Source organism: Acomys minous, assembly GCF_964271855.1.
Source record: "Acomys minous genome assembly, chromosome: 20".
NCBI classification, from domain to species: domain Eukaryota; kingdom Metazoa; phylum Chordata; class Mammalia; order Rodentia; family Muridae; genus Acomys; species Acomys minous.
In genome coordinates this window covers 25,412,207-25,426,964 of record NC_140502.1, presented here as the reverse complement: position 1 = coordinate 25,426,964, position 14,758 = coordinate 25,412,207, and the positions used below count along the sequence as shown (strand labels likewise).

Sequence of the window (14,758 nt, the reverse complement as noted above, 5' to 3'; positions counted from 1 at the left end):
GATTCCCTACCATGGAGCGCGGGGCTTGTGCCCAGGATGTGAGCCCTGCAAGTCGTGGTAGTTTCGGTCGGGTTCTGTATCTGCGTCTAGGGAACTCTCTCACGCAATCCCAAATGGGAAGCCAGCTCCTCGGCCGGCCCGAGGCGGTGCCCTGGCGGGAATCCCGGGAGGGGCGCCATCTTCCCCGCCAGCTCCCGTCGCGGACTACATTTCCCAGAAACGTCCGCGAACTCGAGGCAGCCCCTTCTTTTGCTCGCGGGACCCCTCTTCGTCCTGGGACGGGAAAGTGCATGGTGAGCGGCCTAGGCCCTTGTTTAGGCTCCGCCAGTTGCGGCCCTAGGGTCTGAAGGGAAATAACCAGTCAGCATCTAAGGTATCGGGTCAGTGGGAGTTGGTCTGAGCAGTGGCGAGGTCTGGGCAGTGAGTTAAGTGTGACCTTAAGTGACCCCAGGGCTCGTGTGTGTGTGTGTGTGTGTGTGTGTGCGCGCGCGCGCGCGCGCGCGGGTGTGATTTTTTTTTTTTTAGGTTTCTCTGGTGGGTGTGTCACTGGCCTGTGAACACACGCAGAGCTGTGTGTGTGTGTATAAGTTTGCACATTTTCATTATTAGTGTGTGTGTGTGACTGGGGACTGTGCAGCGGTGTGTGTAGGTGTGATCGCATCCCCGTGTGTGTTTGGACTGATTGTGTGTAACGGTATCGCTCTTGCGTAAAAGTCAGCAATTATGCTTCTGTGGCTCTTAACTTTGGAGGGGGTGGTCTGTCTGTCTGTCTGCGTAGTATGTGTGTTGGGTGCCTGTGACACTGGGAGGTTGAGTGTGGTTGTGTAACGTTATGTGATGCAGTGAGTCATGGTTGGAAGTCGGCGTGCTACTGTCAGGCTGATGGTGAGTGTGTCTTAGTAGCTGTTGCTGGCTGGTGACTTTCCGCGTGGCTCTGCAGTGAGTGTGCTACTGTGACCAGTTTGGTGTGTTATTGTACTTAAGGGTTCCATTAACATGTGGATGTGAGCCGGGCGTGGTTGCGCGTGCCTTTAATCCCAGCACTTGGGAGGCAGAGGCAGGCGGATCACTGTGAGTTCAAAGCCAGCCTGGTCTACAAAGTGAGTCCAGGACAGCCAAGGCTACACAGAGAGACCCTGTCTCGAAAAACCAAAAAAAAAAAAAAAAAAAAAAAAAATGTGGATGTGCCTCTGCCTCCTCAGGGTGGCTATGTGATTGTGACCATGTGACTGTTTGCTGTTGTTTGGGGAGGGTGTGCCTGTGAGGGGGTCTGTGGTCCCTCCGGTGGGCGAGTGGCTGCAGCTGCCCGGGGGGACTCTGGGTCTCTTCCCTTAGAGCCCCTAGTGAGACGGAGCGGGTTCCAGTCTTAGACAGCACAGGCCTCACTCCTCCTCCGCCTCTCTACACACGGTCGTGACAACCTAGATTTCTCCTCCCTGGGTCCGGTGTGGCCCCAGGGTTGACCTTTTCTTTAAGGGCTCAGCGCTAAATAGCTCCTTTCTCCTTCCCCAGCTCTGCTCCGCCAGAGGTACCCAGTGGAGAAAAGAGGAATGGCTGTGGACCGAGGCAAATTTAAGGTGCGGTGGAGTTTCCTTTTCCTTCTCACTGGTCTTTCTTAACACAGGTGACCCCGTTCTTCAAAGTTTCCATTCCGGAAAATGGTGGGGAACTCAGATGTGGATCTAAAACTTGGTCATTTCAGAGATTTGGGGAAACAGGGCCTAGTTCCATCTCCGACGCACAAACATAACCTGTGTTGTTTGATCCGTTTCTTTCTCATGATATTTTGAAGGACGGGGGCCTTAACAGCGTTAACCATTTCATATAATTGGACTAAAAATTGTGCGTGGCAGCGGTTTGCTTGTAGTGCTTTGAGGCAGGTTGGTGGCAAACTCGCCACGTAGTGGAGGATGACTTCCTGCCTCTTCTGCCTTCTCTTCCCTGAGCGCAGCAGTTACGTGTGTGGATCACCATACTTTTATTTATTTTATTTTTATTTTTTTGAGACAGGGTTTCTCTGTGTATCCTTGACCATACTGGACTCACTTTGTAGACCAGTCTGGCCTTGAACTCACAAAGCGAGTCTAGTACAGCCATGACTACAATCCTGTCTCACCAAAACAAACCGGCAGACTGATTTCTGTGAGCTCGAGGCTAGCCTCTGGTCTGCGTAGGGAGGACTGTGCAGTGAGACTATTTGTCTAATTTTTAAAAAAAAAGAAAAAAGCTAGAGTCTTATTACAGATAACTGTAGTTTGACGTCGTTTTTCCCATTTTTAAATTTTTATCGAGGGGTTGCTTTTTATATTTTTACAGGTGCCCTGGCATGCTTCCCCGAGGACCCAGCATGGGGGGGGGATGGCTGGGTCGCAGGCTACCGATGTCCCAACTTACAATGTGGCTTTTACTAGTTAGAGCCGCATCAGCCATTGATAAGCATGCCCCCCCTCCCCCGCCCTTTGGTGTTGGGTGGACGCTAAGGATAGAGTGATGGGTAATGACGTAGGAATAAAGTGACGCGCAGGGGCGGGGCGTGCAGGTCACATGGTCGAGCGCTTGCATAGTATCTGAAGCCCCGGGGGTTCAATTCTCCAGCCCCGTACAGAGCAGCCGCAGCGGTGCACTCCTGGGGCGTTTCCCTGCGCTTGGGAGTTAGAGGCAGAAAAGACTGGAAGTCCCAGGTCACCCTTGGCTACACAGTGAGCTGAAAGTGTGGCTCAGCACATAGTGTGCCTGTAAGCAAGGGTTTCCGCCTGGATAGGCAGAGGGACGTCCCCGGCACCCGGAAGTCCCCGGCACCCGGAAGTCCTCTTCTCTACCTTGCTGTCCGCCTCCCCCGCCCCCCAAAGATGATCCTCTGCCTTCTGTAGCTGTAGGTTGACTTTGCTCGTGCCACGTTTCACGTGAGCAGGATCACAGAATGCCTGCGCGCTTCTTGGTCCCTTGAAGGGATTATTTAACAGTGCATGGTGTAAATAATGCGGGATTCACCCACGTGGCTGTGTGTCGTCGGGAGCGCTCCATCACTACTGGCCTTTACAGTTTCATTGTAAGAAGTCAGATGAGATGGCACCTGTAATCCCAGTACACGAGAGGCCGAGGCAACGTGCGTGTGAATTCCGAAGCCAGCCTGTGGTGCGGAGAAGACCCATCCTCAAAAAATACCCTCTCCCCCACTGTGGACTCTAGCAGAGCTCGGTCCATCATTGTCATTTGTTATTGTGAACGGGGCACTGCAGGGTGGCCTGTTCGTTCTCACGGTATCCCCGCAGTGAAGTTGCTGGCCCGTAACTCACGCATGCATTCCACTTGAGTGGATGTGGGCGTCCGTCCCACGGTGGTTGGACCAGCCTTAGTGTGTGAGCGTCCACATCGGGACAGGCAGCCTCTCTAGAGATAGAGGAAATCGTTCATGAGCAAACAGCTGGGCAAAATGGTGCACGCCTTTAATCCTAGTAGTCAGGAGGCAGAGGCAGACCGGTCTCTGTGAGTTCAAGGCCAGCCTGGTCTACATAACAGGTTTCAGGCCAACCAAGGCTACCTTGTGAGACCCTGTCTCAGGCAAAAATAAATAAATGCAGTGTCATATAAAGTATAGGAAAGTGAAGACAGTTTTTATCCGACCATTATAAGCATTCATTATAAGACTGCATAGTGTCTATGATATTTCTTTCCTTCCCCGGTCTCGCTTTCTGAGAACCCCTCCCAAAACCCACCTTCCCCCCCTCAACCCCCCAACCCCCCAACCCCCCCCCCCCCCCCCCCCCCCGCCACTAGGGGAACAGCCTCAAGTAAGCCCGGCCGTATTAACAGCACAGCTGAGGTTGTTGATGCGTCCTACCTCCCTGGCTTTTCCCATGTGAGATAGGTACAGTGTTGTGAGTGCTTGTAGCCCCAGCCACTCGGGGCTGCAGTGCCTTTCCCTGTGCTGACATTGGTGGCTGATAGGAGTTCCTGCCACGATCCAGGTCCTTGATGGCTCTCCTGCTAGGCAGCTGCGTCATTTAAAATTAAAAAATAAAATGTTTATTTATTACATATACATACCAGAAGAGGGCGTCAGATCTCATTACAGATGGTTGTGAGCCACCACGTGGTTGCTGGGAATTGAACTCAGGACCTCTGGAAGAGCAGACAGTGCTCTTAACCTCTGAGCCATCTCTCCAGCCCTAGTGCCCGTCATTTTAAAGCAGCATTAATATTTTCACTCAGCAAGGAACCGATCACCGTCTGGTGGCCTTTTCCCGGGCTCTGTGGTGGGGAAGTGATGGGCCCCGGGAAATAAGAGTAGAATTATAGAGCAGCTCTGCCCTGCCTGGACTGCGATCTGATATGGTGGCTGTGTGAGTCACTTAGCTGGCAAGACAAATGACAAAGCCAATGTCATGTCTACAGACCCGAGCGTTCCACTGAGAGAGAGGACGGGCCACGGGGTTGGTAGTTCCAAGTGCTGAACGGTTTCCTAGCTTCCTGGCACTGGGCACTGTTGCCACTGGCTATGCTGGGCCTCTGAGACTCTTGTGGCCTTCATGAAACACGTTGAAGTCCAACAGGCCATGCCGACTTCTATACGAAACATCAGTCTTATTTATCACAGAACTAGGGGCAAGGGGGATGATGAGTGTTTCTGGTCAGTTTGGTCAGTGAGTGTGAGCTGTTGAGGTTGTACAGTCAGAATCAGAGCACTTGGCCCCCAGGAAAATAATTTGTATTAATAAGAAATTGTTCTGGCGTTGGGTTGAGCAGGGCCGTAGGCACACGCTCCACCAGTGAGCTGACGCCCCGGCCCTGCTCTTTTGGGACTTGATCACATGACATAGCTAAGGCTGGTCTTGAACTCACAGTGCAGCCTGGGCCCTCGTGCCTCACTCTCCAGGGTGCTGGGATCACAGTCGTGCGCCACCGTGCCTGGACGCCTGTCATCTGTTTCTGAATGAACAGAGACCTCAGAGGCGCTGGTTCTTAGTGGCATCCCTGTAAATGACTCCTTTGCCCAATCCCACAACACAAGCAAGCCCCAGAGGCTCGGGAGTCCTCTGTGTGTTCCACATCTCGGGTGTGTGTGTGTTGTTCCAGACATCGTTGGTGTTCAGCGACGTGTCTCTGGACTTCTCTCAGGAAGAGTGGGAGTGCCTGGGCCCTGCGCAGAGGGACTTGTACAGAGACGTCATGTTGGAGAACTACCGCCACCTGCTGTCAGTGGGTAAGCGCGCCTGTGCCGGCGGCGGGCAGCGTCCTCCACTCCTCAGCCGCTCCTCTGGCTGCCCTCCTGCCCTCCTGCCCTCCTGCCCTCCTGCCCTCCTGCCCTCCTGCTCCTTGTTTGCAAACAGATGCTTTCAGCTGGGCTCAAAGAGAAGCCTGGGAAGCAGGCAGCTCCAGAGGGCCAGGGCCGAAGCATCGTCCTCATCTTCGGCCACTTCTGTCCAGGCACCTCTTGCGTGGTGACGGACGGAGGCATGGGATCTGCTTCCTGCAGCAGCGTAATCATATTCTGTATCTTTTCTCGCAAGCAGGTCCTCCCATCCCCAAGCCTCAGGTGATCTCTCTGTTGGAGCAAGGCAAAGAGCCCTGGATGATCGGCAAAGAGCTTACAAGAGGCCTGTGTTCCGGTACGTGAGACGCACTGAGTGGGGCAGGGGTGACTACAGGGGTGTCTGCAGGGGTAACTGGCTGGGGTGACTGCAGGGGTGACTGCAGGGGTAACAACAGGGGTGACTGCAGGGGTAACTACAGGGGTGACTGGCTGATATAACTGCAGGGGTAACTGGCTGATATAACTGCAGGGGTAACTGCAGGGGTGACTGCAGGGGTAACAACAGGGGTGACAGCAGGGGTAACTACAGGGGTGACTGGCTGATATAACTGCAGGGGTAACTGCAGGGGTAACTGGCTGATATAACTGCAGGGGTAACTGCAGGGGTGACTGCAGGGGTAACTGCTGGGGTAACTGCAGGGGTAACTGCAGGGGTGACTGCAGGGGTAACTGCTGGGGTAACTGCAGGGGTAACTGCAGGGGTGACTGCAGGGGTAACTGGCTGATATAACTGCAGGGGTAACTGCAGGGGTAACTGCTGGGGTAACTGCAGGGGTAACTGCAGGGGTAACTGCTGGGGTAACTGCAGGGGTGACTGCAGGGGTGACTGCAGGGGTAACTGCAGGGGTAACTGCTGGGGTAACTGCAGGGGTAACTGCTGGGGTAACTGCAGGGGTGACTGCAGGGGTAACTGCAGGGGTGACTGCAGGGGTAACTGCAGGGGTGACTGGCTGGGGTAACTGCAGGGGTAACTGCAGGGGTAACTGGCTGGGGTAACTACAGGGGTAACTGGCTGGGGTAACTGCAGGGGTAACTGGCTGGGGTAACTACAGGGGTAACTGGCTGGGGTAACTGCAGGGGTGACTGGCTGGGGTAACTGCAGGGGTGACTGGCTGGGGTAACTACAGGGGTAACTGCAGGGGTGACTGGCAGGGGTGACTGCAGGGGTGACTGCAGGGGTGACTGCAGGGGTAACTGGCTGGGGTAACTGCAGGGGTAACTGGCTGGGGTAACTGCAGGGGTGACTGCAGGGGTGACTGGCTGGGGTAACTGTAAGGGATACACGGTAAAGCCTCGTCTCCGGGGACATGTCTTTAATCCCAGTGCTTGGGAGGCGGAGGATCTCAGAGTTAAAGTCAAGCAGGCTAGAGTGAGACCCTGTCTCAAAGCAAACAAAAAAAGCAAAAGACCAAATTTATTATTTTTTATGCCACAAACTATCCACGAATTTGCCATATATTTTTTTCATGTTTTGTGCTGGGTGCTTTTTTTTTTTTAATTACACTAAATTCCCCAGACCCGTCTGACTTACATGCATATTTAAGAACCATTGTTGGGTTAGCCAGGTGGTGGTGGCGCACGCCTTTACTCCCAGCACTCGGGAGGCAGAGGCAGGGGGATCACTGTGAGTTCAAGGCCAGCCTGGTCTACAAAGCGAGTCCAGGACAGCCAAGGCTACACAGAGAGACCCTTTCTCAAAACAGAGAGTCACTGTTGGTAACTTGTGTCCACTGTGGTCTCTCTGCTTTCGCATTTTATCTTGTTAACTTCAGTGCTTTGCGCGTTTCTCGTGTTAGGGGGTCAGAGCTGTGCGGCTCCCCTCCGAGACGGCCTGGTCCCTTTAGTGTTTCCGTTTCCCCGGCTGAGCGCTGAGGTTTTTCCAAGTGAGAGAGGAAAAGGGCGTTTGCTGTTTGTTTCCCCTTCAGCTCTGGAGTCGATGTGTGAGAGCAAGTTGTTGTCGCTGAAGAAGGAAGTGTACGAGATGGAGTCGTGCCAGCGGGCCCTGCTGGGGCTCAGCCAGCCCGGCCTCGAGTACGCCGGCTTCAGGAATGTTCTGGAAGGTGGGAGCCAGTTTCAGAGCGGACAGTTAAGCCAGGAATCGCTCACGGGCGAACCCGCGCCCGCCTCCGCTCCACAGACTTTCCTTTCCCTCCGCCAAGTTCTTAGCACGGCTGAGAGGCCCTACGAGTGTAGAAAGTGCGGGAAGGTGTTCACCCAGAGCGCCCAGTTCCTCCAGCACCAGAGGGCTCACGCCGGCGAGAAGGCCCACGAGTGCAAGCAGTGCGGGAAGTTCTTCAGCTGCGGCTCGCACGTCACCCGGCACCTGAAAATCCACACCGGGGAGAAGCCCTTCGCGTGCCAGGAGTGCGGGAAGACCTTCAGCTGCGCCTCCTACCTCTCGCAGCACCAGCGCATCCACACGGGCAAGAAGCCGTACGCGTGCAAGGCCTGCGGCAAGGCCTTCAGCTACTGCTCCAACCTCATCGACCACCAGCGCATCCACACCGGGGAGAAGCCGTACGCGTGCAAAGTGTGCGGCAAGGCCTTCACCAAGAGCTCCCAGCTCTTCCAGCACGTGCGCGTGCACACGGGGGAGAAGCCGTACGAGTGCAAGGAGTGCGGCAAGGCCTTCACCCAGAGCTCGAAGCTCGTCCAGCATCAGAGGACGCACACGGGGGAGAAGCCGTACGGCTGCGGGGAGTGCGGCAAGGCCTTCAGCAGCGGCTCGGCGCTCACCAACCACCAGCGCATCCACAGCGGGGAGAAGCCGTACAGCTGCGGGGAGTGCGGCAAGGCCTTCACCCAGAGCTCCCAGCTCCGGCAGCACCAGCGGATCCACGCCGGCGAGAAGCCCTTCGAGTGCCTGGAGTGTGGGAAAGCCTTCACGCAGAACTCACAGCTCTTTCAACACCAGAGAGTCCACTCCGACGAAAGGCCGTATGAGTGCAGGAAGTGCGGCAAGGCCTTCAACAAATGCTCCAACCTGACCCGCCACCTGCGGATCCACGGCGAGGACAAGCCGTGCAGCTAACAGTGTAGGACGACGGCCAGCGACGGCCTCGGGCGCCGGCAGGCAAGTCGGACGGATGAGTAAGAAAACGTCAGGTCGGAGAGTTGCTTTCTCTGACACTGTTCGATGCCTGTGTTTTCCTCTGACTGCAGTTAGCTAGGTTCTGAGCCCCAGGCCCGCAAGTGCTCTCTCCTCACACAGCAGTGTTAGTGGATTATTAATCCCCCCCATTGCTTGTGAATTTGTCATCCTTTTATATTTGTTGATATTTTTAGGGCCATCTTTTGTTCCCTACCCCGTGTTTTTTTGATGCTTGTACTAGTATCAGTGTTTTGATTGTGTAATCTTTAATGACTTTAAATTCCTTGTGGAATTTCAATGTTGTATTTGAGGCTGAGTCAGTATTATTAGCATGTTTCATGACCTTATTTTTGTATTTTACTGTAAGTGGGGAAAAAAATGAGAAAACTAGAAAATCTAATCGGAGATACTGTGATTGAGAGCATGACTGCTCAGGCGAGAGATCGCATTCAGCTACCTCCAAGGGCGGTGTGATCTGGTGGGATGCAGCCACACCTTAAATCCCAGGAGGCAGGGGCCAGCCTGGGACAGCGCAAGTGTCAGGTAAAGTCAGCTTAGGTCCAGGCGTGGTGGTGCACGACGCCTTTAACCCAGCCCTTGGGGGGCCAGAGGCATCAGGTCTCTGAGTCCAGTTTGGTTGAGAGTGAGTGAGAGGCCGTGCAGTGGGGCTGAGTGTGTGGCGGTTCAGTTTGTAGGGATTCAGGGGCAGTTTTATCAGGAGAGGCTCACGGGGACAGGCTGAGGAGAGGACAAAGCCAGACACACGTGACGACAGAACAAGCCACAGGGTGTGCTGCAGCGGGAAGCTCAGGACAGATTCCAAGAGTGAGGCCAAGGAGAAGCCAGGTGGAGTCAGTGAGCTGGGGGGGGGAGGGGGGGAGTGTGAACAGAACAGCTGAGCTGAGCCAGGCAGAGCTCATGCAGCAGCGAGTCTCAGAGGCTGAACGCATTCTAGGCCTGGGTTAGACTGTATCGGGGCTGGAAGCTTCCAGGACTACATTAGCAGACGGGGGCAGTGAGCCTTAGACATGACAATTGAATCAGGTGAATAAAAATTAACAATTTGAAGCTCAGCTGGGCGGTGGTGGCGCACGCCTTTAATCCCAGCACTCGGGAGGCAGAGGTGGGTGGATTACTGTGAGTTCGAGGCCAGCCTGGTCTACAAAGTGAGTCCAGGACAGCCAGGGCTACACAGAGAGACCCTGTCTCAAAAAAAGCCAAAATGAACTGTGATTATATTGATTACAGACGAGGCCTATCACACGGACAGAGCCCGTCCTGCTGGGCTGCGCTGTCCACAGATGTGTGGTCATGGTATTTGTGTTCCTCATCTGTGTTATCATGCTTAAAAAAAATCATCATCATTGTTTTTCCAGCAAATACAGATTCTAATTTTAATGACTTACTTAATATCTTTTAAATGCCTATTATTCAAAAAAACTTTTTTTAATGCTGAATTTATTCATGTTTTATTTTTCTCCTTGTATATGCTCTTTTCTTCTTTTTACTAACTCTAATCTTCCTGTCATGCCAGAAAGGAAATTTAGGAAAGTGTTATTTTTCCATTTAAAAAAAATATATATGTTATCAGTAGTTGTGCGTTTATTTTACATACACAGTCGTATATGCATTGGTTTACTGTGAGAGCCCGATGAATTCATAAATATGAAGAACGTGGATCTATTCCTAGCGTACAGCATGGGCTTAATAAAAAGGTCTCTGTGTTGTCATCACCATACTAAGTTTCGTAATTTATCATTTGTGGAAAGCGTGTGTGCTGGGCGGGGGTGGGGTGGGGTGCTGGGGTGCGGAGGGGGGGATAGAACCCAGGGCTCTGTGTGCCTCGGCAAGCACTGTCACTGAGCTGTGGGCCAGCCCCTTACGGGGGAGCTGTAGGCTAACGTGTTACTGCTAGCCCACTTCTCCTGACCTCAGGAAATTACTTTTAACTGCCATTTATCTACAGCTTTTTGAATCACAAGTGTGCAGAGCATTCGTGGATTGTCCTTATCTTTCTTAAGCATTTTGATAACAGTCTGAATTAACGGCCAAGTGACCCAAAATTGAATGTGTTTTGTTTTTCAAGGCAGGGTTTCTCTTGCATAGTCCTGGCTGTCCCCGACTCACCATGTAACTCAGGCTGGTTTTGAACTTAGAGATCCAATGGCTTCTGCCTCCCAAGTGCTGGGATTAAAGATGCACACCACCACCGCCACCAGCTCAGAAAAGAATATTTAAGAACAAGCTTGCTTTTTTTTCTTTTGTTTTGTTGTTCCCCGCCCCACCCCCACCCCCACCCCAAAACAGAGTTTCTCTGTGTAGCCCTGGCTGTCCTGGACTTGGCTTTGTAGACCAGGCTGGCCTCTAGCAGCGATCCCCCTGCCTCTGCCTCCCGAGTGCTGGGATTAAAGGCGTGTGCCGCCACCGCCCGGCACAAGCTTGGTTTTGAGAAACACAGCAGGATCCACCTTGGATCAACACGAGGAGTTTCATTCTGAACGGAGTCGTGACTGTTGTGAGTGTGGAAGGACCTGCAGTCGTGTCTGTCAGTGTGCTCTGCATCAGGAAACTCGGACGGGTGAGGTGTCCTGGGATGCGGAGACTGTGGGACGTTGTCATTCGTGAGCGTCCGTTCACTGGGCAGCACAGGGTCCATTCTGGCGAAAAGCCGTATGAATTATACAAATGTGGGAGGAGCTTAGTCTTCATACCCAGCTCGGTCAACAGCCGAGAATTCACACGTGGTGGCACACGCCTTTAATCCCAGCACTCGGGAGGCAGAGGCAAGGGGATCACTGTGAGTTCGAGGCCAGCCTGGTCTACAAAGTGAGTCCGGGACAGCCAGGGCTACACAGAGAGACCCTGTCTCAAATAAATAAATAAAACGCTTTTTAAAAGTTTTACTATTTCCAAAGGACAAAACTTAAAAAGTTGGTGTTGATGGCCCATATCTGGAACCTCAGCACTTTGGATGAAACGGGGAAGAGCGTTTAGTTCAAGGCCAGCCTGGGCTACACGGGGGTCTTCTTCCCACCTTACTTTGAGACAGGATCTCTCCTGACATATGGCGGTAATTCAGCTGGACTGGCTGGCTGCTGAGGCCCCAGGCTCCCCACGCCCCTTCCTCCCTCCCCCACGGTGGCGTCACGGAAGCATTGCTGTTTATTCTCCTTGTATTTCATGTGAGTGCTGGGAATCAGACTCCAGGTCTGCAGGCTAGTATGCCAAACAGTTTTACTGACAGGTGCCACAAGACCCCCCCCCCCAAAAGGACAATTTAAACCATAATGGTTGTCAAGTATTTATTGTGTTCAGTAACACACTTCAGGCCGCCTGACCACCGGGCATGACAGCACATGCCTATCACTGAGCTAGGGGACAAGTTCAAGACCACCCTTGGCTATACAAGAGTCTACCAAGAATCAAGACATTTTACTGAGCAATGGTTTTATTTATGGAGACAGGGTCTTACTGTGTAGACCAGGCTGGCCCCGAACTCAGAAAATTCCACCTGCCTCTGCTTCCCGAGTGCTGGGATTAAAGGCTCACACTACCATACCTGGTAGAAGCAATAAGTTTTTTTAAACGACTGATTATGATTCAAGAAGAGACAGGGAGGTCACCAGGCCATAAAAGCCAAGAAATAGATTCAAGATGGGTGAGGTGGTGTCCACCAGAAACCATAACCGTCGGGAGGAAGGAGAGATGTCACAGTGACAGGCTGGACAGGACTACAAAGCAAGGCCCTACTTCAAGTGAAAAAAAGGGGGCTTAAGAGATGGCTCGGTGCTTAGGAGCATGCTTTTGCGAAGGACCCAAGTCCAGTTCCGTGTTCATAACCCCCCTGTGCCTTCCAACCACACTTTAACCCCAACTACAGGCAAGCTGATGCCTCTGGCTCCACGTCTGTCTCTGAAAGCACCTGTACTCACACACACACACACTCTCTCTCTCTCTCTCTCTCTCTCTCTCTCTCTCATTCTCTCTCACTCACTACAGAGTCTCACTCCGTAGCCCTGGAACTCTCTGTAGACCAAGATGTCCTCGGCCTCACAGAGATCCACCTGCCTCTGCAGCCGGAGTTCTGGGATTAAAGGTGTGCGCCACCATGTCCAGCTAAAGTGACGTCTTAAAAAGAGAGAGTGGGGAGGGAGAAGAGGAGGGAGAGAGGGAGAAGAAAGGAACAACAGGTGAGCTGGACAGACGCGCAGCCGGCCACAGCCACGTGGCCCCGTAACCCCAGCGCATTGGGCGCTGACACAGGAGGATGAGGAGGCGAGGGCCAAACAGCACGACTTCTCTCAAAAATAAAACCCAAATTTAAAGGGGGGAGGGAATAAGTTTCAAAATACAGGAGCTGGGCTTGCGAGTTTGTGCTTAAAACTGACAGGACCAAGTGTTGAGACAAGTCACCATCCGCGGAAAGTAACACACGGCCCCTGCCTAACTCGGCCGAACTAACGCTGCACAGTCTAGCATTTACACCCGAAATTGTAAGCCGTGAGAGCAGAGCGTGGGATTTTAGAAAACACACGGGAATCGGGGGGGGGGGGGGTGAGGGGGGAAGATTTACGAACATTTAACACCAAAACTGCTTAACTTCCGATCACGACCTGGTTAAGTTTACCAGTTACCGAAACCAGACATAAGGTTGTTAAGTCTTACACAGCCACCAGGAAAACAGTCATTCGACAGAAAACGGAATCGAGGACTTTCCACAGAAGAAAATGTTAATATTTGAAAATGGGAACACACGGCGATAAGATGCAAAATTGCATACAGCAAAAGACGCCAATTAAAACCGTCACAACACTTTGCACTTAACAGACCAGCAAAATCAAAGTCTTAACAAACAAAAAGGTGTCAGCAAAGGTTTCAGAAAGGGACAGTCGCTATACAACACTGGAAAACCAAAAGCCAGCAACATTTGGCCTGCTGGAAATGTACATATGCCTGAAAGTAACAGATCCAACCCAGGGATGGAAGTTTAATACATAGCTGCACACAGAGGCTAATAGGTACAAAGACCGTCACCTCGTTCTATATTTCGTGGGAGAAAAGGGGCCCCTGTCTACCCCAGTGAGGAACAGACCAAATTAACTGTGGCGAAGGCCAAAAGAATTAGCCGGGCGGTGGTGGCGCACGCCTTTAATCCCAGCACTTGGGAGGCAGAGGCAGGCGGATCGTTGTGAGTTTGAGGCCAGCCTGGTCTACAAAGCGAGTCCAGGACAGCCAAGGCTACATAGAGAAACCCTGTCTTGTAAAACAAAACAACAACAACAAAAAACTGTGAAAGGGGCCGCTAGTTTAATTTCTAGTATATTCCACCTTCTACACTTAAACGCACTGACGGACTTGTTGGTTGGTCATGTGTAAGGTTTAGTTTGAGTGTTGAGGGGAGGCTGCCCAGGGCCTACACTCCTGAGTGCTGGCATGCAGGCCTTAGGAACTATACTTTGTGATCCCCCCATAGCAACCCCCCCCCTTTTTTCCCACCCTCAGACAGCGTCTCAGTCCATAGATCAGGCTGGCTTGGAACTCGGCGATATCTAGCCTCTGCCTCCCTAAGGCTGGGGATTGAGGATGTGAGACGCCATGCTCGGCTTCAATAATTCCTTCTTAACAGCTAAAGGGGCGACCCCAGAATACATCGATTGTTTAAAAAGTTCTACCACTTTTGCTTCCCCACCCACCCCCCAACTGCTGTTCCTAACTTGTTACTTCCTCTTTCACCTTTTAAAATTCTTTATTACCTGGAGACAGTGACCGCCTCAGTGACGCGTTTCCTGGCAGCGCTGTCTGCCACACACCGCGCCATAATCCATAAATCATTTTCCCCTTCAGTCCCATTATGTTTTAACTGAATTTGCTTCAATTCATTTAATTTTCAAATGAGGTTTGAGACACAGAAAGTGTCTTCTTACATGAAAGACTATTTCATAAATTTGGGAGAGTCCATGTGTATTCCTGTTAAGACTTTTCAATGGTATTCCTTCAAGCGTTCTGGCCTGACTTTGCTAGCAGGCATGTTAAAACCTCAGGCTGGCCTTTCTCTTTGTAGTTTAATTAACTTTTGCTTTTTATTTATGGAGGGCATACTACTAGTTACATACAAATAAAAAGATTTTTTTCCCCTAATATCTTAGTAAATAATTTTTGTTATTTCTTCTTGACCTCTTCCTTGGGTGATTCCTTTGGTTAATACTCAACAGCATTCGGTTTTCTCCGCATCCAATTTCAATCCTTTTGTAGCATTTTTTTCTTTCTTTTCTTTCTTTTTTCCTCGCCTCCCAAGGGATCCGATCCCAGATGTTCCACACCAACTAAAAAGAAAACCCTTCAACTTACAGCAA

The 14,758-nt window shown here is 51.9% G+C and overlaps 1 protein-coding gene across 3 annotated transcripts; it reads left to right on the top strand.

Annotated features, from left to right (window-relative positions):
- Nucleotides 1-168: 168 nt before the first annotated feature.
- Nucleotides 169-10,141, top strand: LOC311591524 (uncharacterized protein). Of its 3 annotated transcripts, none has more exons than XM_084771245.1 (5): nt 169-293; nt 1,513-1,577; nt 5,077-5,203; nt 5,511-5,609; nt 7,240-10,141. In XM_084771245.1, exons 2-5 carry the CDS (start codon nt 1,551-1,553, stop codon nt 8,343-8,345), a joined length of 1,359 nt encoding a protein of 452 aa, XP_084627371.1. In that variant the 5' UTR covers nt 169-293; nt 1,513-1,550; the 3' UTR covers nt 8,346-10,141. The 3 variants fall into 3 exon arrangements, with proteins under 3 accessions (XP_084627371.1, XP_084627373.1, XP_084627372.1); XM_084771247.1 differs by having other exon boundaries at nt 5,514-5,609; nt 7,240-8,805; XM_084771246.1 differs by having other exon boundaries at nt 282-373; nt 7,240-8,805.
- Nucleotides 10,142-14,758: the final 4,617 nt, after the last annotated feature.

Excerpts from the sequence above, each read along its gene's own strand:
- LOC311591524 (XM_084771245.1), top strand. The coding sequence starts at position 1,551 with ATGGCTGTGGACCGAGGCAAATTTAAG. Across the intron at positions 1,578-5,076 it reads TGGACCGAGGCAAATTTAAG|ACATCGTTGGTGTTCAGCGA; the intron begins GTGCGGTGGAGT and ends GTGTTGTTCCAG. Across the intron at positions 5,204-5,510 it reads CCGCCACCTGCTGTCAGTGG|CAGGTCCTCCCATCCCCAAG; the intron begins GTAAGCGCGCCT and ends TTTTCTCGCAAG.